Genomic DNA, 27,399 nt, shown 5'->3' on the forward strand with positions numbered 1-27,399 from the left:
TCTGACAGCTATTATCTTTCTATTATATTTCATGCTTTCTAATTCTAACATATGGTGACACTTCACTTCCCAATAGCCAATCGACATTCTTTTGATGTATCTTTTGGGCTGCTGCCTAAGTACATTTGCAAATAGTTTAGTACTCAATTTAAGATGAATATATTCCCAGAATTCCTTTGGCTATCAATAATTTATTACTTACAAATGTTAAGATCAAAAAGAAAAGAAAAAATGTATATTTTATTCTGACAGGAGGTCTATGGGGATTACAATAACCAGAAACTTTAATGCTAAATTTGTGTAAAAAAGGTAAAAATGGGGATTCCCTAGTCAGTTTTCTTCCCTTTAAGGGAGCAAATGACCTGGATTAATCTGTTATTCTTCTTGTTTTTATTCAGTGGTTAGAAATGAACATTGGACATTATTTCTCAGTATTACTTTACTTTATTTTTAAAGGACAAGTGGGGCAAATTCTTTTCTGCTACACTCAGTCTTACCCTCAGCTCCACAGATGCATCTCTAATTACCCTCCCGTGGAACAGTTAGTTAAGTGTAAATCTTGCAGGGGAGCTTGTGCCAATTGCTTGTGAAGATCAGGCTGGATGAATAGCTTTTTTGTTACATTTACAAAAGTTGCTTTTTATCAGGGCAGCTGTTCTCAAATTGTAGGTCGGGACCCAAAGAGGGCCATGACCCCCTTTGAAAAGGATCCCCAGGGGTGGCTTAGACTTGTTGGAGCCTGAGCCTCCCTGCCCACGGCTGAAGTCAAAGACTGAGAGCTTCAGCCCTGACAGCAGGACTCAGGTTGTAGGCCCTCTGTCTGCGGTTGAAGTCCTTTGGCTTCAGATCCCCCCAACCGCCCGGAGCAGTAGGGCATGGGCTTTGCTCCCCCACACCTGGCGCAGTGGGGCTTGAGTGCGCTGAGGCTTTGGTCCCCTTGCTCTGAGGTCATGAAGTAATTTTTGTCAGAAGGGGAGGTCACAGCACAGTGAAGTTTTGAGGACCTCTGTAAAAGGAGTGTAAGTTGTGACTATGTAGCATACATTCCTCTGGATGAGGGTACAATAGGTGGACTTGAGGAAGATCATTTCTACTTCACTGAATAGCTGGGCAGTCATAGCAGAGCACTGAGGGACACTTTCAGAAATGTCTTTAATTAAAGGCATGATCCTGTGCCATTGACTTCAGTGGGTGCAGGATCAAGCCCTTAATGAGTATCTGAACACCTATGGAGGGATACAAGCCAGCCTAGTGGATTCTGAGGGATTTGAACCAGGTCCACAGTGTCCAAAATGAAATTTGACAGAGAGCCATCACTGGCCATTAAACATTTTGGATAAAGCAATCACTATTGGGTGCTGAGATTCATACATAAGGACTCAGTCAACACCACAGATCCTTTTTACTAGAACTAGCATCTATCAATAGACTGAATTTTCTTCTCAGTTAATATTTTCCATTTTATACAGAAAACTTAGATCTAACTTTTGCAAAAATCCATAAAGTTTCATCAATGTAATTCAGTCTGTCATGAATGGAAAAAAAATGCATCTCTCCTCACAGGTTAAAAGTGTCAGGAAAGATCTAATGAAATCCATTGACAGATCACATCAGTGATCAACAGAATTTCTGGAATACTGGGACAGAGAATTGCTGCATGAGATTGGAAACAGAATATATGCACCCAGAAATGCTGTACAGAACGTGAATAGTAGTTCCCTGCTCATTTTACCATAGGTGGATTCAGTGTCTGCCTGAAGGCTGCCTTTTTATTAATTCTCACTGCATCTTACCAACTCCAAGATAGGATTTACTTGACAAGCCTGGTGTTTTCTGATAGGTGGGTAGATTACACACGAAGAGGAAATTAAACTTTTCTATTGTCTTTTTCAAGATACTTCTGCTGCCTAATGAAATTGGGGCCTTCAATTTGTCATATTTGGAGTCAATTTAATAATCTACAGGTTAATTAGAAAAAAACTGACTATTAAAAGAGCTTAATAGAGTGTAAATGGAGAATCTTTACCAAGCAGATTTCAAGCCCAAACCAGTGCTAAAGGAATATCACCCATATAGCTCCACTAAGCGAACATTAAATGACAATAAACATAACAAAACTCCTTTTGGAACAAACTCACTGGCAGAATGAACATTGAAAACAGGAAGCTGTTACTTAGCTCATTTTAATTCCAGTTTCTAAATCAGCTGTTATCTAATTTCTGAGGGTTTATGTCTTTTATAAACTGTCTTTCACAGATGTCTTTATACCATATTATTAGATTCTTACTGTGTTTTTGCTTCCTTAATGTTTTTGTTTCTTGCTTTTAAATACTTAGCCATATCTTTGTTCAAGGAATTTATAGGCAAATGTAAAATTTGGAATAGAACTGTAATAATTCTTCAATAATGAATAATTTATTTTAAACTAAGCTTTATTTTAAGAAAAGAGTGTTTGCTGTAATAAAGAGTAAATTATGTTGTCTCTAGAACACTCAGAGCTGTGCTGGCCTTTCCCTCCCATGGATCCATACTACTAGAGGACCCATACTAAATAGTATCCTTTTACTGGATTAAACTTGCTGTTACTGACATATAATCTTCAGTAGGGAAGGAGCAGAGACCAGAAAACTCATTTTTGCCTAGGGCTGCAATTCAGCTTTAAACACGTTCTTCTCAAGCACTGATCTAGCAAAGTATTATAAACAAGTGCAGTGGGAAGCACAGAAATTCATTGTGTAGCATGCTCACCCTCTTTTCCAAACCTGTAAAATCTGCATTGAGTGGGCAGGAGATTCTCAAGAAGACAAGTTCAAGAAGAAAGAGATATATGCCCCTAGCATCTGCTCTCCCTGCAGAAAAGCTATTACTTTGGCATCTTTTGCCGCTGTAACTGCTACACAATTGCTGCTGATGCTGTTACATAGACAGTTGCTGATGGCTCCAGGGGCACCCTCAGGCTTCTCACATGCCAAGTAGAAGAAGCCTAATTTCCTACCTCTATAAATGGAACTGTAAGTGTGCAAAGTCCCTATATACTATATTCTGCCATTTAGCCCTGCTACACCAAAGGAGGATTTTATTTTATTTAAAAGAGAGAGAGAGAGAGAGAAATGTGTATTTTCATGCAGTATATTATCTCTCTGAGCTATTACTTGAAAAATGTGGAGGAATGCAAATAGAACTAAAGAAGAAAGGCAAAGGTTGAGGGTGAAACCTTAGCTCCATTAAAACTAATGAGACTTTGCTATTTACTTCATAGGGTCCAAGTTTTCATCCTGAGGGAGCAAAAAGAGTTGGCAGAGATGTACTCTACAAGTAGATTTAAAATCACAGAAATCAATGGATATAGTCAATGGGGTGCTTTGGAAATAAGGGGCTAGTGAAGATAACAGCTGAAGTCCAGAGGGTAGCAATTTGGGATGATAATTAAATATTTAGACAATATTTGTATTATGGTTTGATACTTCCATCATTGTCCCATTTGGATTATCACATCTGCACCCAAAGATAATGATATTGGTAATTAAATGCTAAATGCATGAAGGGGGGGGGGGTTGTTTGTTTTTGACAAGGTAGGAAGCAATGTCAAGGTAATGATGAATTTTACTAACTGTATAGTACCAAGCACATTGTCTTCCCTAAATTAATCTGTATGAGTGCATCAGAAGGGTAACCAGGTTAGGCTGAATCTTCATAAAAAAAATGAGAACTCTTGTGGCACCTTATAGACTAACAGATTTATTGGAGCATAAGCTTTCATAGGCAAAGACCCACTTTGTCAGGGTGTGTGTGTGGGCAAAGACCCACTTTGTCGGAGAGTGTGCGCGCACATAATACTAGGTTAAGGAAGTCCTGCAGCTGTGAAAGAATAGCAATATTATCAATATTTGTCATCTGACCAAGTAAGTTATGTTCATGAAAGCTCATGATAACATCTATATATATTTTCAGTTAGTCTCTAAGGTGCTACAGGATCATTAGTGTTTTTTAAGTTTTTTAACTACAAACACAGCTACCCCTCTGAGACTATTAAACATGATGAGTACAGTAACTCTTTGCTTAACATTGTAGTTATGGTCTTGAAGAATGCTACCTTAAATGAAACAATATTAAACAAATCCAAATTCCCCATAAGAATTAATGTAAATGTGGGAGGAGGAGGTTCCAGGGAATTTCTTTTCAGCAGATAAAAGACAGTATGTACATACATAGTATAAGTTTTAAACCATTTTAATGTAGTACACAGCAATGATGATTTTGGAGCTTGGTTGAGATGGTGGAATATTTCCCAGGGAATGTCTTGCTACGAAATGATGAAGAGCTGAGCCCTCAAGGGTGAGCATGTTGTTAATGTAGCCTCATACTCTAGAGCAGGGCTGGGCAACAAGAGCCCAGAGGCCGGATGCAGTTCACCAGTTAGCCCCTGGAGGCTCACCAGACAGCCCCTGGAGGCTCACCAGACGCTTTTATCTACCTACATGTTTGCAGGTACAACCACTCGCAGGTCCTGTTGGCCCTGGATCGCCATTCCCGGCTGCGCGGAGTGGAGTGGACCAAGACACCGCGTCCTCCAGCTCCAAAGCAGCGGGCAGGAGCTGCATGGCAGTGGGAGGAAAAGCCACATACCTTACAGGGAACTTAGGGAAGGTGGGAGGAGGGAGCTGCCAGTTCACCCTGGCTCCAAATCCCTACAAGGATAGGCTGCTTTTCCAAAACTTTCTGCTAGTGGACAAAAGAGTCAGCCACGGGACCCGAGCTGCTTTCAGGGGGAGTTGCAGGCACTTCGGCAGGGCCGGTTTGCCCATTATTTGTATTTCACTGGTCTGCATTTCACTCTGCCCAGCTAGTAACACATTTAACAAAAATAAAAACTATCCCCCTTAAAACTGCTCGCCTCTGAGCATCACGGGAAATAACGCTGCAGAGCGGGATCCGTGCAAAGCGCCTCCTTAACCCAGTTCCCCAAGTACCGAACCCCACCCTGGAACCGCCCAGGGAACTCAGGCTGCACCCGCAAGACAACCAAAGAGCGCGACACTGCGCCTGCGCCGCATCGGCTCCCCCAAGCCCAGCCGATCGTGCGGCTGCAGCGTAGCGGAGTACGCATGCGCCTCGAGGGATGGGGCACACTGCGCATGTGCGACGAGCGGGGGCTTGGCGCCGCTGCTGGGCCCGGTCCCCACCCCCTCCTCGGCGCTATGAGTGACGGGTTCCGGAAGGCGGAGTCGGGCACGCAGGTGAGGCAGCGCCCCCTGCCCCCAGGGCAGGCCGTTCCCTCAGCGCCGCACGGCCCCTTGGGGGTTTGGTTGTGGGCGGCCGCCAGGCCTGGGGCAGTTTGCCCCGCAGCGCCCTGGGCGGCAGGCAGGGGTGCCCTGCGGTGGGGCGGGCGGACAGGCCCTGCCCAAGGCGTGGGGTGGGAAACCCGGAGCTCGCGGCCCCCTCCAACAGGCGGCGTCCTAGCCCGGATTTGGCGGAGCGGTGCGCGCCCGGGCCGCTGCCGGCAGGTGTTGGCGCGGCGAGCTTAATTTCTGTGGCCGCAAAGGGCATGGACGGGCATGGACGCGTGTCCCTAGAACCAAGCAGCTGTGGAAGGGCTTTGCTGAATAGGGATGAAGGCAAAAGTCCGGGCTTGTATTTCACCCTCCCTCCCCCAAATACAGACACCCCCTGTGCATTTGTACAACCTCCGGCTACGTCTAGACTGGCATGATTTTCTGGAAATGCTTTTAACGGGAAAGTTTAACATTAAAAGCATTTTCGGAAAAGCGCGTCTAGATTGGCAGGACGCTTTTCCGCAAAAGCACTTTTTGTGGAAAAGCGTCTGTGGCCAATCTAGACACGCTTTTCCGCAAAAAAGCCCCGATCTGATGTCTACACTGGCACTTTTGCACAACAGTTTTCGGAAAAAGACTTTTGCCTGAATGGGAGCAGCACAGTATTTCCGCAAAAGCACTGACAATCTTACATGAGATCGTCAGTGCTTTTTGTGGAAATTCAAGCGGCCAGGGTAGACAGCTGGCAAGTTTTTCCGCAAAAGCAGATGATTTTGCGGAAAAACTTGCCAGTCTAGACACAGCCTCAATGTCAATAACAGCACTGTCCTGCTGCCAGGGGTTCTCCTCCTGGTCTAGGTAACTCACCTCCCCAAAAGGTGGTACAGGTTGAACCTCTCTAGTTTGGCACTCTTGGGACCTGACCAGTGTTGAACCAGAGATTTTGCCAAACCATGAGAGGTCAATATTGTCTAGCAGCAGTATCAATCCTTCTACTGCGCACTGGGCTCTGAGAAGACATTTAGAACTAAGTAACAGCACAGGATTCTGAAAACCAGGACTAGTAGCTGTAAACAAACTTAATGGGAAATGTGGCCACACCAATGGACATTTGGCTAACTAAAATCATGCCAGATCACAGATGTTGCTGGACTAGACAGGTTCAACCTATAATTGGGTCCACAGAAGAATTCTTTGATCAACCTAGAGCTGTCTGCATGCAGGATTAGGTTGGCTTACCTGCCTTGCTTAGGGTGAGGATTCCCACCCAGGAGCTCCTGAGTTACCACGCTAATGCTGGCACCACTGTTCCCTGTAAGCTTTGCAGTTGAGCTGTCACCAGAAGAGATTTAAATGCTGCTCAGCTGATTAGCACAGCACTCTCAGCTGACAACATGTGTTTGGTAGTGCACATCCGCACATGTCTTGGGGCACATAACAAAATGTTTTCCACACATTAATGGAAAAAATTAGAGGGCATATTGGCTGGCTCCCACATTTTTCATAGCTCTGAGTGGCATAGTTAAGACCTCACAATAAACTTTGGGGCTGTGTCTACACTGGCGTGATCTCGTGCAAAAGCGGCCACTCGTGCAAAAACTTGCTGCCTGGCTACTCTGGCCACGTGTTCTTGTGCAAGTAAACTGACGTTCTAATGTATAAAATCAGGGCTTCTTGCGCGAGAACCCTGATGCTCCCGCTCAGGAAGAAGCCCTTTTGTACAAGTGCTCTTCCAGAAGAGGCCAGTGTAGACAGGCAACATGAATTTCTTGCACAAGAAAGCCCTATGGTTAAAATGGCCATCAGAGCTTTCTTGCGCAAGAGAGCGTCTACACTGGCATGAATGCTCTTGAGCAAAAGCACATCTCTTGCGCAAAAGCACATGCCAGTGAGGACGCTCTCTTCCGCAAAAGAGTTTTTGCGTAAGAACACGCCAGTGTAGACATAGCCTGTGAGACTTTTGTTCACCTGAAGGGATGTGAACGTAGGGATGAATGAATTGTAGCCACTTGAAGCACTTTTTTTTATAAACTTGGAAGAGTTAAAATTGACTAGTTAAGTTGTGCTCATAGCAACAAGGCTTATGTTTAATTCTTCATCTACTTTTTTTTCACTCCCTCCGACACTTCTCTGACCTTGTGACCCTGACCAATGCTCTTAAAATCTTGTTGTAACACCGTGTCTCATAAGTAAAGAATTCTGTGCCAAACAAATAATTCTTCAAAAATATCATAAAATGTCGTTTTGTAAAAACAATGACATAGAAGTTATAAGAGCCCGTAAAAGGGATTAAGTGAATTCTGATTAAGCAAATAGTTTGTGAAAGGTAAGCACTCTCCTTTTTTGAAGTGGATCTCTTAACACTTTTAATCACTATCTGATTGTAGCCTGCATAGCATATACTGTATTACTTAGAAATGTTACATATTATTGAATGGCATCGAAAAATGTGCCTGACAACACAGAAAAACTCTGAAGTTCTACTGAAGCACCATTAACTCAGTGAGAGTGAGACTCCTAAGTGATTTTTTGAAAATTTTATCCACTGTCCTTGACCCAGCAAACTTATAGCTTAAGGTCCCTATCCTAAAACATTCACATGGGTACATTCCTTTTGTCCACCGAGACCCCATTTTTTTGTACACCAATAGTAACATTACATTTTATCACAGTGAATTTTTTAAAGTGCAGCTATTCAGAAATGTCTTAAACACATTTAGGCTTACTCTTTTTTACTATGATAGATATGTTGTAGGCTTGCACAGAGAAAAATACTAGAAGGTAATCAATTTGTGGAAAAAGGGTAAAAGTTAAGTGAAAAAGTAAGCGTCCATAATTAAAGTATGGCATGATGGTCTCTTTAGTGACCAAATGTTTCTGTATCTTTTCCAATTTTTCCTATTCAGTTACTTATTTAGCAGTGCCGTTAAAATGTTTATAAAGCCATTCACAACTAAAGATAGAAGGATGTGACTTCTGTTATTGCAGATCAGCACTTTGATCATTACAGATATTTTACCCTATTCAGCAGAAATGTTAAGAAGGTAAAATGAGACTGTAATGCCAGAATATAGCCAACAAACCAGGTAATCCCAGCTCTCACTAAAAGTTCCATAGATCTTTAACTACAAATAAAAAAGTCTCCTCTTTTATATCTTATCTAAACATAGTTTTGCTTCAGGCTTGTTAAGGGTAGCATAGGCAGACTTTTCACAAAGTTTGTACAAAGTTGTTTGTTGATCCTGTCTTGAAAGCCCACAGTGCACTGCGTGATACCAATGAAGCAAGTATCTGTCAAGATTCTGCTTCAAAACTGGGAGTAAACATAAGTTTCATAGAAACGCAAGAGGATTATCATGAATGAATTGTGAATAATCTGTGCAGTGCTCATGATAAACACCTGTAGTTATTTACAATCAAATATATAAGTATTCAGTTAACCACAGGTTCATATTTAAGCTATGATGATCAATGCATCCGATATTTTCTGAGGACTAATGACTGAATGAAAGGTATTGAAACAATCAAGTACCACTTAACTAATCCCCAGGAAATTCCCTGTGTAGAACATATTTGCTATTCTAAAATGAAAATTGAGGAGGGGAAGAAAATTTTGTTTGGTAGAACAAAGTACTATAGATAGTCTATTTTTTCTAGTAAGTAGCAGCAAAAGAATGAAAGCGGAAAGAGGTAAGATAGCAGGAAAACAATCTAGTGGATTAGTGAATATATGTTGTCTTCTGGACATACATAAAATGTTTGTAAATATGATCCATTTGCTAAGAAAATGTCTCACAACTAAGTAAAATGTGTTAAAACGCTTGTAGAGTTCTTGCTTATCATGATGTTCTGGTGAATTTCACCTGGCTGCCCTCATATAAAATACAGTAGAACTCCAAAAGTAATGGTTAAGAGAAAGCAGATTCACAAAGGGGAAAGATGCAGTGCAGAATGATGAGAATGGAGAGATCATAAACATTGGAGGGATAGACTCCATCAGCACGAGGAAACGGCAGCAGTGCAGTAAATGAGCAGGTTATATTCAATCTCTTCCCTGATCCTGTTTATACAGAATACTATAATATTTTTTCCAGTGAAAATTGATAGCAGTTTGCACTGTTCACCAAATTGTAACCATAGATCCAACATATACAAGTATTTCATGCATTCAACAAATGCATGAATCATAGATCCAATATAAGGTCAATTAAAATATTCTGTTTTTAATGGGCATCTCATGAGACTTATCAACACACTAGAACAGAGCAGTTACAAAGGCATATACACGGTACTGGTCTCTTCCATTAACAACATGACAGTGAAAGTGTGTTACATAGACTCATGTCATAACCTCTTGAAGCAAATTCATTGTCACTTAGGAGTTTTTTTTACTACCATTAAAAGAAAACACAGATTTTTTTTTTTAATTTAGAGGAAAAATTGTCCATCGAATATGGTGTCAGGGAGAGAGAAGCAAAATGCAGGACAATGTAGCACTTTAAAGACTAACAAGATGGTTTATTAGATGATGAGCTTTCGTGGGCCAGACCCACTTCCTCAGATCAAATAGTGGAAGAAAATAGTCACAACCATATATACCAAAGGATACAATTAAAAAAATGAACACATATGAAAAGGACAAATCACATTTCAGAGCAGGAGGGGGAGAGAGAAATGTGTTCTGGGAAACCATGTTTAGAGTTATGTGGTAAGTGTCCAAATGATGTGACTAGGAAGGAGGTTTGATACACTTGTATAGAATTTATTTCATTCTAAAAATCATTAATTTAGAGCTTATTAAAGATGCTGGATAGACGGTTATGGAGACTAAAATGCTCTGTCTTCACAATGTGTACTCTTGCAGGAGTGCAGCTTTTTTGCCAGTGTACTTTAATTCATGCATGGGAGGACATTTCTAACTGTGGGTGAAGTATTCCTTTCTTGAATTGTTGGCCTCTTCATTGAGACTGCCAACCATAGTGCCATTTGTTATGTGAACACCTGTCCCTATAGGAACAGGCCTGAGAACACCCACTTTCCTTACAAAGGCTGTTGAAAGCCATCGTGACTTTTGATCACTACTAGCCTGTGCTATGTTCGATCAAATAACAGTGAGGTGATAGGATCTGTAGCCCATCAGAGTCCTACATCTAATGTAAGTTGAAATATGTAAGCTGCTTTTACTTATAAATGCGCTGAGGGATTATACGACTCAGGAGAGTGATAATGGGAAATACAGCCTTTCACCTTCAAATCACTAGTCTGAAGTTACTCTCTGATGGCTCTTATAAAAAGAATCTTCATTCCTTTCATCCTATAAAATGGCAACATTCCCACATTTCAAAGACCTCTTCTTGCAGTAGTTTTTTCTGCTGGTAGCTCTTTCTTGTGGCTTTGTAAATATAGGTTCTTACATGGTACTTATCGCCATGGAATCCTGGTGCTCGTTGCTAGGAGAGATAGAAAGTCAGCATCTGTTGCTATACTGTCCACTCTCTGAACTTGCACATGTATGCAGAAAGGCATTTTAAAATCAAATTAATCAGATGACAGCTATCATTGAAAATACACTACATTCTATAGTTCTGTTTTATGTTATACACTTGATTCCCATGATTCATTATTTTTAGTTAACACGTGTTTTTATTTTTTGTTTTAAAAGCTACTTGCACGACTTGAGGGCAGAAGTTCTCTGAAAAATCTTGAACCTTGTCTATTTGCAGATGAAGGATTTCCCATTCACGGTAAAAAAAACAACCACATATGTTATCTTAAAAAACTGTAGAGTATCAGTTTGTCTGTCAGGTTACCTTTAGCGTTCAAATAGATATAAAATCCTGAACCCAGTGAGAGGATAAGTGTTGACTAGGGATGTAAAATCCCATTTAATTAGTTGATCAGCTAAACTTTATGAAACTGATTAAACAGAGATGGACTGGAGTGCCCCTGCCTGCGCTGGGCCAGGCCCACTGCAGATGGGGGCTGCTTCAACAGGACTGGCCAGTAAGGTTGGAATGACACACATTTAATGGATTGAAAACTGGCTAACTGATAGGTCTGAAAATATAACTCTAAATAGAGAATCATGTTTGATTGGGTGTGCCACTAGTGGACTCTTGCAAGGATCAGTTCTTGGCTCTGTGCTACTTAGCATTTTATCAATAAAGGAAAGGTGATCATATGTCCCATTTTGGCCAGTACTGTCCCTTTTTTAAGCTCTGTTATGGCCATCAAGACTTATTAGACAAAAGTGAACTTCCATCCCATAGGCTCTTGCCAATTTGATCAATTGGCAGGAGTAAATAGGATAAATGCCCACCGTTGTCAAAAAACGTGGTGTGCAGAGTAAGGATGTTAAGTTGCGTTTAATCAGCTAATAGAGTAGTCAATGGAATTTCCATCAACTACTTGATTAGTTGATAATGGGGGAAACTGCAGAGCCGCATTAGGTCTGGGCCAGACGGCTCTTACTACATTTAAAAGGCAGAGGCATGGCATCTAGGGCCAGGCTCGAGCCAGGACAAATGAGTCCCGGCTCGCGCTCCATCCCCTGCTATGCCTCTGCCTCCCTTGTCCCCACCAGTGGAGACGGTATAGGGGAGAACTGGCTTTTAATTCAGCTCTCCCCAGCTCGGGCTCCTGCTCCCACCCTTGCTGCCTCTAATAGAGGCAGCAAGTCGGGGAGAGAAGCGACTGGTCAACTAGTGATTTCAGTTACCCAATAAGCCTAGGCTTATCGGGTAGTCGACTACTCGACTAGTTGCTTACATCCTTAGTGTAGAGGAATATGTAGACAGGTGGCAATTCCAACACTTTGTGGCAGAGGGTGGGAGGCACAGCTTACCATAGGTTGTGGTGGATTCTCCATCACTGGCAATTATTAAATCTAGATTGGACATTCTAAAAGATATGCTGTAATGCAAATAGGAATTAATTTAGGGTCTTATGGCCTGTGTTGTACAGGAGGTCAGACTAGAAGACAACAATGGTCCTCTTCTGGCCTTAAAATCTATGAAATCTATAGTAATAAACTGCGTACATATCGATTTGGAAAGCAGCAAATAGAGTAAACTAGAAAGAATTTTGAGTGAGATGGCTATGCTGTTACGCTTGTCTAAGGGAATTTATAAAATTAGGCAGTAGTGCCATGCTATGTGACCCTGGTGCAACTGCATCTGACTCTTTCTGTGCACTTCTGATTCCTCCAAATTACTAAGAGCATAGGGAGAATTAGAATAATTAACAAAATGGCAATAAAAAGGATCATGATGATTGAGAAAAAGAAAGTGTATATGTCTAAAAAAGAATAATTGTGGAGCATTTATGTATAGCTTTTAGACAATACGTCCAACAATATGTGATCCATGATCCAAGGAACTTTCAAACTCAATGGAACAAAGGTCATGGCTGGTTGGGAGAACAGGGCAACATCAGTAGGACAATGTAAATCACAATATGGTTAAGATGATTGTTGTTTTTTGAAGATGGAAAAATATGGAGATGATATAGTTGACTAATTTCTTTTAGACTTGGTAGCAGAACTGGGAGATCAACAGGAGGCAATTAAACGAGTAAAAGATGTTGAATATCAGCTCAGAAAGATTATTCCATGGTAGTGGATAGCATGAGAGAAAGAATAAATCTAGTTGTAGGAAAACTGGCCAGTATGATCTTACAGTAAATTGTTACAGTCATATTGCAGGTGTATTTTAAGGCCTATCATACATCTGGAGCAGCTGAGTAATAATCAAGGAGATATGGCGGCTTAGAATTGATTGAGAGAATTCATGGAAAAGATTTGAACCAACTGTATTTCCAAAGGTTCTTCTTAGAGATGCTTTGAAGAGAGGGAGGGCAGAGGTCATGTGTGGCTCCCCCTCACCTAGATCGGTGATCGCTGTATGAATTCATAACCTAAATTAAAATTATCCATTGGCTTCTGCAGCTCCTCTTTGTACCATCTCAGTGTATGGGATTTTACTAAGAGATCAAACTTCTCAACATTTACTTTTGTAAGATTAAACAAATATTTGGTTGAGAATTTAATTCTGCAGTTATTTCCAGTGTGAAAGCATGAGACAGATTCACTGTACCAGCTGCTTTTGGGGGTCCCTCCTCCAGCACCCTGCATCAGCAAGCTGTCATACAGGTGATACTTTTTAGTTCAGTGACGTTTGGACACTTTCACAATAACGTTGAATCACGTTAGTGAAGTTTTCTTAGGTAAGGACAATTTTCTTACTCCATAATAGCAATAAAAACAATTAGTGAAATTGATAAGCACTTTTAAATAACACCTTGTAAAGATTGCAGAAAGGATAACTTCTCCTTTTTTAAAAAATAAAAAAGCCACTGACTTTTCAATTTTATTTTTTTTAACTTCTTGGACGCAAAGTCCCAAATCAAGATTTACTAGGGATGATTTCTTTCCTTTCCTTTTCACTGGATGGAAACCAAAATAAAACCAGTCTTAATTATGTAGGTAGAGCCAAATGTGGCTTCACAAGTGGAGTTGCACAGGATGTAAACTAAATACGGATTTTGACTTATATTAATTAAAATGTATTTTTTGTTATTCAGATCCTTAATATTACAAGAACAATCCTAGTCAACATTGTCAGGGCTGTTCCCCACTCTGGCACTCCAAATGCAGAAGGTGGGGGCCCGCAAGAGACCTTAAAAAATACCTTGCCTCTATAGGGCTTCTGCTTAAAAACTCCTCGAGGCCACAGACTGCTTGGCCTTGGGAGGTAGCTGCCACCACCAAGTGAAACAAAAGAGACCCCTTTCTTCTTGAATCCAGGAAGGATGCACTTGGACTTCTTCCAGAGGGGTATCTCCAAGCTCTTTTACCATAAGAAAACTCGGAAAAAAGAGAAAATAAACTTCAGTCTCTGATTGCTGACCTCTCAGTCTTAGGCTTGCATTCTCAGACACAGACCTCCTGTTTCCTCCCAGGACACAAAAATCAAATCACCTTAAAACAGGTGATTTTATTAATAAAAACAAAAATATATACTTGATAAAGCATACTTGGTTACTAAGGGTTACAGAGCAACTATGAAAAGAGCAGATTAAAACACAGAGAAAAAAAGATATCTCTGGGCACAATTTAAATAGTAAATGGGGAGGGGGGAGCACATGGATTTTACACACAAAATAAAGAAAAACAGCAAAACAAAGAAAAATAACCTGACTGCGACTATACATTTTCCCTCTACTCATGATCCATGCTGATCTGTACTTCAAGGCCTAGTTCACTCCCATGTCCAATATTTTTAATAGGCCTGATAATTCTGATTACTGAATTATCCCTCCAGCTTTTAACTTAGAATTTTCACACAAAGAGAGCAGATTAGGTATATATATGCAATTCAGATTTCAGCACTGTATCCCATTGGCTCTTCTGGCTCCCTGCCAGTACCTTTGCTAACTACTTAAGTTTAACCCTTTAGTCACCAGATGCTGGCCAGCACTAAATAGTGAGGTGGCAAAATTTGCAGATGATGCTAAACTGCTCAAGTTAGCATCAAGCAGACTATGAAGAACTTCAAAAGAATTTCATAAAACTAGGTGACTGGGCAACAAAATGGCAGATGATTTTGAATACTGATAAATGCGAAGTAATGCATGTTGGAAAGCATAATCCTAAATATATGTACAAAGCGATGGGGACTAAATTAGTTGTTACCAGTCAAGGATATATCTATGCTGCATGGCTATTTTAGGATACCAGAGGTATGTCTATGCTGCATGGATATTTTGGGATACCAAAATAGCTACCCCACATTTATTCAAGCCATCCGTTATTTCGAAATATTTTTCAAAATAACGGGTGCGCTATTTTGTCATCCCAGTATACCTTCATGCACAACATGCCACATTTCAAAATAAGCTATTTCGAAATTGCACATCTTATTTCAAGTTTAGGGTGTTATGTAGATGCATCCCAAGAGAGAGATCTTGGAGTCCTTGTTGATAGTTCTCTGAAAACATCCACTCAATGCGAAGCAGCAATCAAAAAAGCAAACAGAATGTTAGGAATCATTTAAAAAGGGATGGAGAATAAAGCAGATAATATCTTAGTGCCTGTAGCTACGAACGGGCCACTCTAGTTTGTTTAATGGTTCCACAGCATTGGAGCCTTGTGGCACCCATTGGCTCTAGTCGCTGTTTCCAGCCAAGGGGAGCCACAGGAAACAGCATGACCCAGGCTGCTGCTTCCTTTGGCTCCCCTCAGTTGGAAATGGCAAACCAGAGCCAAAGGGAGTTGCTAGGTTCCATGGCTGTGGAATTGTTAGATAAACAAACTGGAGTGGCCCAAAACACTGCTCTATGTAAATCCATAGTATGCCCATATCTTGAATACTGTGTGTAGATGTGGTCACCTCATCTAAAAAAAAATATATCTTAGCATTGGAAAAAGTTCAGAAAAGGGCAACAAAAGTGATTAAGGGTATGGAACAGCTGCCATAACAGTAAGACTGGGACTTTTCAGCTTAGAAAAGAGGAGACTAAGGGGGGGATATGATAGAGGTTTATAAAATCATGTCTGGTGTGGAGAAAGTAAATAAGGAAAAGTTATTTACTTGCTCCCATAACACACAAACTAGAGGTCACCAAATGAAATTAATAGGTAGCAAACAATAGGTAAAACAAACAAAAGGAAGTATTTCTTCACACGGCAGTCAACCTGTGGAACTCCTTGCCAGAGGATGTTGTGAAGGCCAGGTCTTTAACATGGTTCAAAAAAGAGTTAGATAAATTCATGGAGGATAGGGCCATCAGTCGCTATTAGGAATGGTGTCCATTGCCTCTGTTTGTCAGAAATTGGGAATGGGCAACAGGGGATGGATAACTTGATTATTACCTGTTCTGTTCATTTCCTCTAGGACACTGGCATTGCACACTGTCCAAAGACAGGATACTGGGCTAGATTGACCTTTGGGCTAACCCATTGTGGCCGCTTTTATGTTTAGAGCCCAGAAAATCTGCAGATATCAACTTTATATCTGCAGGCATCCATGGATGTGGATGGAGATATCTGTGGTTCATTTTTGTGGATGTAGATACAAAATTTTGAATACACAGAGGGCTCCTCTTATGTTCTGATTTTAATTAAAAGAATCCTGTAAGGCATTTTTACTCAACTGAATCTATATACTTGATGTTTTGATTTTTGTCTAGCTATGTTGGTTTAAACTTCTGGTGAAAATCCAACTTTCCGTTAGTCCTCTCGCTTTATTTAGTTTTATTGTTGTAAATTGTCTTGGGCATGTTACTGTGCCTTATATGTGAAGTATTTCATAAATATCGTCAGTGAAAATTTTACTTTGTTTATCATTCAACACTGTAGTGTTTAAATAAATTATACAGGATTCTATTACAAGCAACCACATATTCATAATGCATAGTCAGAACACTAGAAAAGTAGCAAATGTTTGGAGCTGCTACTATATTCCAGCCACAGTTCCTAATCACGAGGGAAATGTGCCTTTAAGGATACATCAGCATACTAGGTAATATTTTACTGTATTTTTTAATAGTGAAGTGGAAAAGGCATGAACTTCAAAAATAATCTACCACTACTGTCAATCAAGTTTCTCCCTACCAACTTTGAATATCAAGCTGAGGTGTGGGTGTTAATGTACAGCTCAAATCTTCAGCTTTAGTATGACACCCAAAATTAATTTGAAGTAAACATTTCCTCCCCCTACCCTTACTTACAAAAAGTAAAAAGTAGTGACAGCCTGTGCCCAATTTCCTAAATGACTAACCTATCATTGTCACAAAGTGTCTGACAGTGTGAAAGCTGCAACAGCCTCTCATATAATATGTATAATATGTATTATCACCACTAACACTAAATACAATAATAGCCTGACTAGAATTGTTCAAACTGGGCTGCAGAGCAATGAAATAATTCTACCAGCATTTGCTAATTAGTAAAACTTAAGACATCATTGCTGCTATATGCTTTCTGAGATAGAATAGCTAGAATAAAACACAATATTCTAGGTGAAGACATCCCATTTATTTATATAATAACATTTGAGAGAGTGTCTACACAGCTACGTAATCTGAACTCCTAGGGTTGCCAGGTGTCCGATATTCACCCGGACAGTCTGGTATTTTTGCCTCCTGTCTGGTAAAAAATTTCAGTAAATACCAGACACCTAAGATGTCTGGTATTTTCTGATTTTTTTCCCCGGCTAGGAAGTGAAAATACTGGGTACCTGGCAACCCTACAAAAACTCAGCGCCCAGCCTCCCCCCCCACCCCCCGAGCCACTCCCGGCCCCCAACACCTCCATCCCCATGACTCTATGCTTACCTGGTTCCGCAAGGCTGCTGACACGAAATGGCTGCTGGCAAAAAGACGAAGGGGAAGCAATGACTCCCCTGGGTCTTAGTGCTCAACCTCTCCCCTGTTCCTATCCCTGCACTCACTCTTAAAGGGGACATGCTGTTTTATTTTATTTTATTTATTTATTGCTTAATAAGTCTTGGAGTCCTTTTTTTTTCTCAACAACTTTGGTCTCCCCCCCCCCCTTTTTTTTTTTCTTCAACAGAATTTTTTCCCGTTTTTTTTGGGGGGGGGGGAGTGTTCGGTATTTTTGTTTCAACCATCTGGCAACCCTATGAATTCCCCTTGCATCAACACCCCAGTTGTGCTAATGTAGGGCTTGGACCCACAGTCCAGAATACTGCAGGCATGGAAGGTCCAAGCCCTATTGCCTCAACTTGACTTTGGTCCCAGGAGTCCTCTGGATGTATCCCAGAGTTCCCAGCAGAGGAGGAACAGTGCTGGAGGCAGCCAGTGCAACATCAGGAAGCACCATTACTGCCCAGCAAAGCACATTCCTTCGTCCTGTTCCAGTGCCTTGCTGCTGCATGGAGCTTGCTTGGAACAGGGAGCAAATCTGACAGACAGGAGGCAGCACCTGGCTGCCAGGATGTTGGGAAGCTTCAGGGGGTAGCCGAGTTAGTCTGTACAGGATAAAATTAAAAAACAACAAAAGGTCTGGTAGCACTTTATAGACTACCAAAACATGTAGATGGTATCATGAGCTTTCGTGGGCCCAGCCCACTTCTTCAAATGACTGGAGTTTGCTTCCCCAAGCTCTGCTGCTCCCCTTCCCTGCAGGGCAGCCTCGTAGTCCCACTCCAGTCTCTGGCCCTTGCTCCCAGGACTCCCCCCCTGTGGCGTAGTGGAGGTGCTGTCTGCTCTGTATCCTGGGGTCCCCCTGCACTGTGATGTGTGATTCCCACTGACTCACCCACGTGTTGTGATGTAGTGTCAGTACCTTGCTGGTTGCTATACTTGGGCGGTGGGCTGTGGAGGACCCCCACTGGCGATTGTCTGTAAGCACGGCCCAGTAAGAGGGGCCTCAGGACAGTGGCCAAACCTGTTCTACTTGTTAACGGAAGAGACGGGAGAAAGGAAGTGTGTGCTAGGGGAAGGGTCAGTCTTGGGCTGGGATCATGGAGGAACCAGTCTAAGGAGAGAGCTGGAATCTAGGGGCCTAGGGACCCCATCTCAGGGGTCTGAGGTATCCTGGCCCAGACTCCTGTAAACACATCACGCCTATGCTGTGCTGTATCCTGGAGAAGCAATAAACCCCCTCTATTCTACCGGCTGGCGCAGTCTGTTCTTGCTGCTATGGGGGTGCAGGATCGGGGGAACCCCAACTGCACCATCACACCCCCTTCATCTATGTGGGTTGCATATATGTGGGTGCCCAGAGGCTGCATGCACTGTAAGGGCAGTGAAATGGGAGCCAGCCTCAAAACTTCCCCACAGCCTCTTGCAATGGTGACACTGGCTGTGGTTCCTCCTCACTGTGGGGAAGTTTGGGGCCTCTCGCTCACCGCCATGACAGTGAATGCAGTCTGGCTGCCCTGGCACACACAGCCCAAGAGGGAGGCAAGTGGAGCGTTGGAGCAAAAATCAGAACCCGGAGCAGAACCATGTAGCTGCTCTGCAGGGAGAGGGAGCAGCAGAACTCCCAGCTCAGCACAGCCAGGGGAAGGAAGACTCCTAACATCTTGGCCCCTCCATCTCCCTGCAGAGCAGACACTTGCTCTCTGCTCCATTCTTTGGCCCCAACTCTCTCTCCGTGGGTCAGCATGCATACTCCAGTAGTGAGTGTGAGCCAGCCGCAAAAATTCTCTGCAGCCAGCCAGGAATCCCGTATCCCTTCCTCCCAGAGTTTAGGGATAAGGGATTCCCAGAAGGTGCTGGAGTACACTGCACCCCAATTCCTGGAACGCACTTCACCACTCTGCAGCTGGCAGTAGCCAAGCTTGGGAGGGAGGGGGGATGTTTTCCCTCTGAAAACTTCAAAACTTCAACCAAAAAAAGAAACAAAAACACCTCCAGTGAACATCCGATTGTAAAAATTAAGACTTGCAAAGTTTTATTTGAATTGTTTGACAGCCCTGGAGACTGATGTCCTAAGTATCCTAAGAACCCAGGCATATGGGCATTGTCCTGTCAATGTGATTCAGCCTAGAGGTGGAGAGCCCAATTCTCAGGTTAGACGGTAATTCAGTATAACACCTCGCAAGCTGCAGCCATTCTACTGAGACAAGCCACCAAGGGAACTAATGACGCAGTTTATGTACTCATTCTCCTTACCAGCAGCTGAGTGCTATCAATAGCACCATCACAGTTAGGAAACAAGGTGACCAGTAGAGTTTTCCCATAGTGCAACACGTTTGTAGGACTAAAGTGTCAACACCGGGTAGGGGTGGGGAGCAATAGATATGGGATTATTTTGATTCAAGTCAGTGCATTGCAGTGTGGATGCCAGAGCCCTAGGTTCAAGCATGAGTAAGAAAATCTTTAGCATAGGGTTAAAATGAATTGTAGCTGCTTAAGCCAAAGGGTTCACTGGGTGTGAGTCAGCTGACTTGCGTTTCACTAGCTATAGACTTGCATTATCGTGTAGACATAACCATAGTGGCTTCAGAGTTTCTTACTCCATTCCCTATACATATGGAATAGGTATGCTTTTTTTTTGAGGGCCACTGTACTTTGAACAAACATTTTCATTGATCTGTTCACAGAAACACCCAAGTATTTTTCCTGTATGGTTACAACTAATTAGAACCAACTTATATTTGTGAATAGTCCAGAATGTTCTTTACATCAACTTGAATTAAACAGTACTGAATTTCATCTGATATCAGGCTGCTCAATCTGATATCAGGGCCTCAATCTCTAGTCTTGAGTAACCTAATTAGTTTTGCATCATCTGGAAACTTTGTCATACCATTACCACTTTTTTGTGTGTTATAATTCATCTACTTTGAGAATTTCCTAATATTGAAATCTTTTGTTAACCATCTTTTATATTAAATTGGCCATTTTTTTCTACTATTTATCTTAGTCTCTAATAGTACAGTGCTACTTATCTCAAAGTACTACTTATTTCCTCTCTTTTAAAGCACTTTCAGATCTAGAGATGAAAATATAACAGGTGGCATTAATATTTATTACTTTGTTTCCTCAACAGTCTCTTGTGAGAGACATTGTCAGACGCTTTTTGAATGTCCAGTTGTCAGCCAGTTCTCCCTTCCTCTGTTGTGTCATGGTTTGCCTGCTCTGATCCACAGGGGTCAACTTCCTCCTCTTATCTTACTGTAGCAGCAGCACAGTCGCTTTCTTCACAAAAATCTAAATTTATAAATGATGCTATAAAGGGCTTCTCATTACATACTGGTTCTTATTGTGGGCAGCCTCTTTGATAATCACAAAGACACAGAAGTTCCCCGCTCCTTCAAGTTTTTTACAGTCCAAAGTCTACTTCTTTTGAGGGAATGGATATTAACTTCAAAGTCCATTCCAGACGTAAGTCATACGCAACAATCTCCAACAAACTTCAGAGGGAGTTAGAATAAGATGTCTTGTCCTTAGCTTAATACTAATAAATCCTCAGATAAACTTTTAGAATAATATTTCATGTAATTTACCATATTTACATGAAAACTTCCAAAGAGTTTAATTATTAGGTCATAAAGGGCCCCAATACTTGTTGTGAACTCTTCCCCCAGAGCAAGAGTTTACAGGAGGTAACTTTACACGAATACAAATGTACACTCCTAAAGGAAAACATCTCTTAAATTGACAAAAACAAATATTCACTTCATAGAATAGTTGATAATTTTCTTAAACTCACCACTGAGAAGTATGACACAAGCCTATGTTCGTTAAATCATTATGGAGCATTGTTGTGTGTTTTTAGAACAAGCTGTATTTCACTTCAGAGGTGGATGAAACAATTCTTAATGTTTAATTGACAAATCCAGTAACTGAGCTACTCTGAGAATTGTCACTGAAGATAATGGAAGTCTTGTACAGAAGCCAAAGGCTGGACAGAGCCTATACTTTTTGAAAAGCACTCTTTAGGAGAATACACATTCTAAAACATTTCAGAGACTCAGAGAAGGAACTGGAGGAAATGACACCACTCAGCATATTTAAAAGGAATTCTTCATGTCAGATTCATATTGTAAAATTATCCCGTGATTGTTGGAATGTCCTCAGCATAGTATATGTGACACACCAGAATAGCAGGTGCCTGAAAGTAACAGTGGTAGACATGGCAAACTTGGAAGAGGAGGAGAAAGTGAGGATTTAGTTATTATACTGAATAGTCCTCATCCATAGTCTAGCAATGTGAGGTAGGGGTATTCAGCACAAATAAGTAAACATTGACTGACCCCCAGACCTGTCTGTAAATTTTGAAAATATCAAAAATTGAGAAAAGTAGAATTTCCATTTGAGAAGACATTGCTGAATTTCATATAGTCTTATATTATGGAGAGAAAGTTTCCCTATATTGCTGAAATGGATAGAACTATCACATCATGTGTAAATTACCTTTAACACTTCCAATGTGTGAAGCAAAAGTCTTAATTCCCTGCTTCTTCCCTTACCCCAACTTCTCCATGATAGGCTGTATACTTGTGAACAATAATAGCTTAGGAAAGTTGAGTAATGACTTGAAAAACCCTATTAATGCAGACAGGCATCAACATGTTGGTGCAAAGCTGCAATTAATTCTCTGATCTTGCCTTCCTCCTCTGGAAAGTTCTTCTCCCGTTTACACTTGCCTAGGTCATGGAAATGCAAAGCTTGCTGCAGTTACAGTTGTGCCATTTTAATTCTGCCACTGTAGAACAGTTAAATGTCCACATTACAGCAGATACCAAAATGTGCGGCACCCTACATCAGGAGTGAGGAACCTTTTTTCTGTCTCGGACCATTGACCCACAAAAATAGTCAATTGTGGGCCACTCACCCACCCCGGGGTGCATGGAGGGTCAGGGCTTCCCCTACACTGGGGCAAACTGGTGTCTCCAGGCCTGTGGCCAGGTGTGTATGCATGTGAGGCTCACCAAGGCTCATTGTTCCAGCCATGCGGTGGGGAGACAAGCACCAGGGCTGAGGGTTCCCACCCTGCAGTGGTGGGAGGAGGTGCGCGCTGAAGCTCGGGGTTCCAGCCCTGTGGCAGTGAGCTGCTCTCTTGACACTCAGAGCTGCAGGGGGTGCCGCAGGCCAGATGAAATTAAGCAGTGGGATGGATGCACCCCATAGACCATAGGTTCCCCACCCTTGCCCTACATGGACATTATCACATACCATAAGGAAAGAATCATAACTTTCTAAAGTGGAACATCATGGCACTCCTTCCTTTCTCTTATGCCTTATGTCCATGTCTTACACAAAATGTACAGTTTTTCTGTGTTACCTTCATTGAAGTTGCTTTATGAAGAACTTTTTAATTAAATGATACTTTAGTATGTAATAACCAGAAATAAACCTTGAAAACAACAAGGAAACACAGTTTTAAAATGAGGCAGTGCATTGGAAGGCAGCACACAATAGCATAGGGGATCAGAGAGAGGCTCCAGTTCATAGGCAGGTAAACATCCTGCCTCTGCCTCTTCTTGTTCTTTTCTCTTCCAGTGGCAGGTGGCAGGGCTCAAAGTTTGTGGCTGTTAGATGGCTTGAAGGAGCTGGGCTCCCAGGTGCAATTGTTCTTGCTAATGTGAGCTTGGGATAGGGAATTAAATAGTGTTTGGCAGGAACTTATGATGGTATTGCCAGTATACTGTATTGTCCAGTGGCTGCAGAACATGGCTGGGTCCTGGTTGAGGGCATGGGATTGTTTGTGTGTTCACAAGCAGCATGCACTGCAGCAGAGAATTCTGCTTCTGCATTATCCTCCAGGAGTTGTCTCTGCATGTCCCTTTCTTTCTCTAGTGTCTTTTGCCATAGCAACACAGTCTCTGGACACTTCCGTGCTCTCTCTGGATACCTCCCTGTCTCTCTCTCTCTCTCTCTGATCTCAAATGCAATCTTCAGCTCACTGTTGGCTTCAAGTTCTTCAGGAGAGTCTACAGTGAGATCTGCAAACACCTCATCCTGAGTATTCTTTCTTCCTCAAACAGGCTTCTTGATCACTGGCAATTTTTAAATGAAGATGGGATGTTTTGTTCTAAAGATCAGCTCTAGGAATTATTTTGGAGAATGTCTGTAGCCTGTGTTATGTAGAAGGTCAGTCTAATGACCACTGGTGACCCCGCTTATCGTTGCCTCCTTCCCGCCCCCGCATGGAGTGCAGGAGGCACTGAGAGGATGGGGGGAGGAGCAAGGGCTGGGCATGCTCGGGAGAGGGTGGAATGGTGTGAGAAGAGGGAGGGTGGAGCCCTGGAGGAAGACATTGAGCAGGGATAGGCCCTGGGGCAGAGCTAGGGGAGTACTCGCCAGCACATCAGAAACTCAGCACCTATGGTTCCAGATACCCTGCGTGTGCAGCCATTGCTCGAAGATGTAAACTGAGAGTGTTTCTGAGTCTCCAGCTTCCACCTCCATTAGCCATACTGCCCCTTTTCCAAAATGGCAACCAGCTTTTATGTTGTTGGTCTGCCCTTTGCCCCTTTGAATAAGACCTTTCTTTGCCTCATAGTCACCTGGCACATCCAGCGTCAGGACAGCTTAATGGGGATGCAGAGAGGATTACTGTCCTGTTTGCCTCCAGATATCCCTCGCTTACCCTTCCAACACTGTATAAGCACCTTCAAGGCACAGTCAAATTGCAAAGACAGCCTAGGAATATAATTCCCAATGCCTCCCCAAAGCCTTCAGGGCACAACTGCAAATCCAAACAGCATACACCATACCCCCAAAAATCCCAGTCTAGCCACCAGACACACAGCAGTTACAATCTCTGATACCCTTCCCCCTCAAACTGGAAAGAATCGGAGGGAGGAGAAATGAATAATAGCCACCTTACTCCCAGACACATTACATGCAGCAGGCAGACACTGAAGGACAGGGATTTATCAATGGCTGAGTGGTTGGCTAACTTGCACCAATTCCAAGGTCAGAAGAGACTATTGCAATCATCTGGGTGCTGCCCAGATAGCAATGAGATCTAGGGTTTTGACACAGCTTGAAGCAAGTGTATGAAGCATTTTGTAAAGGTTGTGGGAGTAATACTACTGTAATGCTGATAATATTGGAATTCAGGAGCAATTGGGACAATCCTGGCACTGTGCCAGCTTTTAAACTGTAGTGGGGATAGCTGGTCAACTTCACTCCATTGCAGTGGAGAGTGCACAGCTGAACAGACAGGTCAATAATGGGCACTGCAAAGCAGTGTGAGATAGCAGTTGGAGGACTGTCAAAGTAGCATGCAGCATCATTGCATCTATGAACAATCAGTTGCATTAATTCAGTTTGCATCAAACATGACACATTTCAAAAGAGGACTCCAGAGTTTGTGATAAACACAGAGTTAGTTTGCGCCAAAGAATTGTGTCATGTACAAAGGCATTTGCAGACCCAACCAACTTCAGTTCATGTAAACTAAACCCCTCTGTATAGACAAGACCTAATTAACAGCAGGTGAAACTTAATTGTGTGTGTTTGGGATGGGAGTGGGAAAAGAAAATGGAAATTATGTGTTCATGTCCAGTCATCAGTACCGTATGGAGCTATTAAACTATCAGCCACAAAATGGATTTTTCATGGGAAATCTAATTTTCATTTCTGTTTCATAACATATTGCATTAACCATTGTAGTAATCATTTTAATACATACTGATACAGTGGCATGAAGAATGGAATTTTTTCAAGGCTAACTCAGACATCAAGATTAGGCAAAACAATGCAGGATTGGGGAGTGAAAAGTCAAAACAGTGTGGGTTTTTAAAATTTATTTTAGGTGATCTCTTTATTTTATGTTTTAGGCCTGAATACCTCTAGCATCTGTTGAATCTGTAATGTATATTCCCGCCTTCTTTCAGGGACTTGAGTAGGACAGGAATGGGAGGAGAAGGGAGTGTTCTACATTTGTTCTACTTGTCAAAACATCAAGAAGCCACAGAGTTCCTTGGGCTAAAAGTAGTTTTGATGAAGGTGTAGAAATTGGGTTTAACTGTAATTAGTCGATGTAGATCAGAGGGGCTCAAAATGGTCTTCGGGCCAGATTTTCAGAAGAAATTAGCACTTGCAGCTGTCTATATAATAGCAGCTCGCAGTGAAGTAAATGAGTTGTAGGTGCTCATCAACTTTGAAAAATTGGGTCAATAAAGACTTAAAATAGTTTGTAAGCAATTCATGCTCCATCTCATGTGTTTGTTTGTTTTTTAATTTGTGTTCTTTTTTTTATTCAGGAGATGTCATTGAATTCCATGGTCCAGAAGGAACAGGAAAAACAGAAATGCTTTATCACCTGGTAGCACGCTGTGTCCTTCCAAAATCAGGAGGAGGACTGGAAGTAGAAGTTATGTTCATTGACACAGACTACCATTTTGATATGCTCCGCCTAGTTACCATTCTTGAACACAGACTGTCCCAAAGCAAAGAAGAAATGATCAAACAGTGCCTTGGAAGGCTTTTCCTTGTTAACTGCAACAGCAGCACTCAGTTGCTTCTCACACTTTACTCTCTAGAAAACAAGTTTTGCACTCACCCTTCTCTCTGTATTATGATTTTAGATAGCATATCAGCTTTTTATTGGATAGATAGAAGCAATGGAGGGGAGAGCATTAACATTCAAGAGATGAATCTGAAGAGATGCAGTGAATTTCTTGAGAAGCTAGTACGAGAGTATCATTTGGCCCTGTTTGCAACCACACAAACAATTATGCAGAAATCTTCAAACTCCACAGAGAGCTCTATTCCTTTAAAACTTCACTGTGAAGCTGATATAGACTATAGGCCTTATCTTTGTAAATCATGGCAACAAATGGTAACCCACCGAATATTTTTCTCTAAACAATGTAATTCTAGCAGTAGCAAACCTTTTTCAATTGTTTCTTGTCACACCAAAAAAAAACAAGTCATAAAATGTTCATTTAGTGTTGCAGAATGTGGAGTTCAGTTTTAACTTCAGACTGTCTTTAAAACTAGTAAATCTTGGTATGTCACAGTTTAAGTACTTTTTTTTAAATGTTAAATTTATTTTATCACCAGCATTTCAATATCTCAAACACAGAAAAGAGCAAAGTAGTTTTAAAGCTTTGAATTTCTGCACAAGGTTAACTTAAAATAGAGAATGTTGAAACTGCTTGTATATGGTTGATGCATAAAAAGATTAAATCAAGATGACTAAAAGTTTAGGGCATCTTTAAGTCCTAAGGTGCTTACGTAATGTACCATTAGATCTATGTCATCATAACCATCTGCCAATGACTTATCCTAGTGATTGTGTTCAGGCAAATGTTAGCTCTTTGTAAATATTGATCTTAATCCATTCTCATTGGCATGGAGCTATATACTGTGCATAGACCCTGTGCTAGGGATTCGCCTCCTCCAGGAAGAGTATGTAGTGTTGATAATGGTCCTCCTAGCCAGCACTGCCTATTTATCACATGGCCCTGTTCCTCAACTTTGGGACTGCAGATGCTTGCAGAAATAGGGATGGCAGTCACTGCTCTGCTAGTGATCTTCAAGTATCTGGGGTCCTCACAATGTTGAGGGACATAGGACATAGGACCATAGTTGACTGATCTTAGGAGATTGCCCAAGGCTCCTGGAAGTTGAAGACGGTCCTAGCAAGTAGTTAACATTTGAAATAAAATTTCTAGGTTACCTCCCCCTCAAAAAA

The 27,399-nt window shown here is 41.7% G+C and overlaps 1 protein-coding gene across 1 annotated transcript; it reads left to right on the plus strand.

The window, feature by feature from the left end:
- The first annotated feature begins 5,086 nt into the window (after window positions 1–5,086).
- Window positions 5,087–27,399, plus strand: XRCC2 (X-ray repair cross complementing 2). The gene is made up of 3 exons (XM_006129322.4): window positions 5,087–5,237; window positions 10,936–11,017; window positions 25,964–27,399. The coding sequence occupies exons 1-3, from the start codon at window positions 5,106–5,108 to the stop codon at window positions 26,677–26,679; spliced, it is 930 nt and encodes a 309-aa protein (XP_006129384.2). The 5' UTR covers window positions 5,087–5,105; the 3' UTR covers window positions 26,680–27,399.

Source organism: Pelodiscus sinensis, chromosome 2 (genome assembly GCF_049634645.1).
Source record: "Pelodiscus sinensis isolate JC-2024 chromosome 2, ASM4963464v1, whole genome shotgun sequence".
Lineage (NCBI taxonomy): Eukaryota > Metazoa > Chordata > Testudines > Trionychidae > Pelodiscus > Pelodiscus sinensis.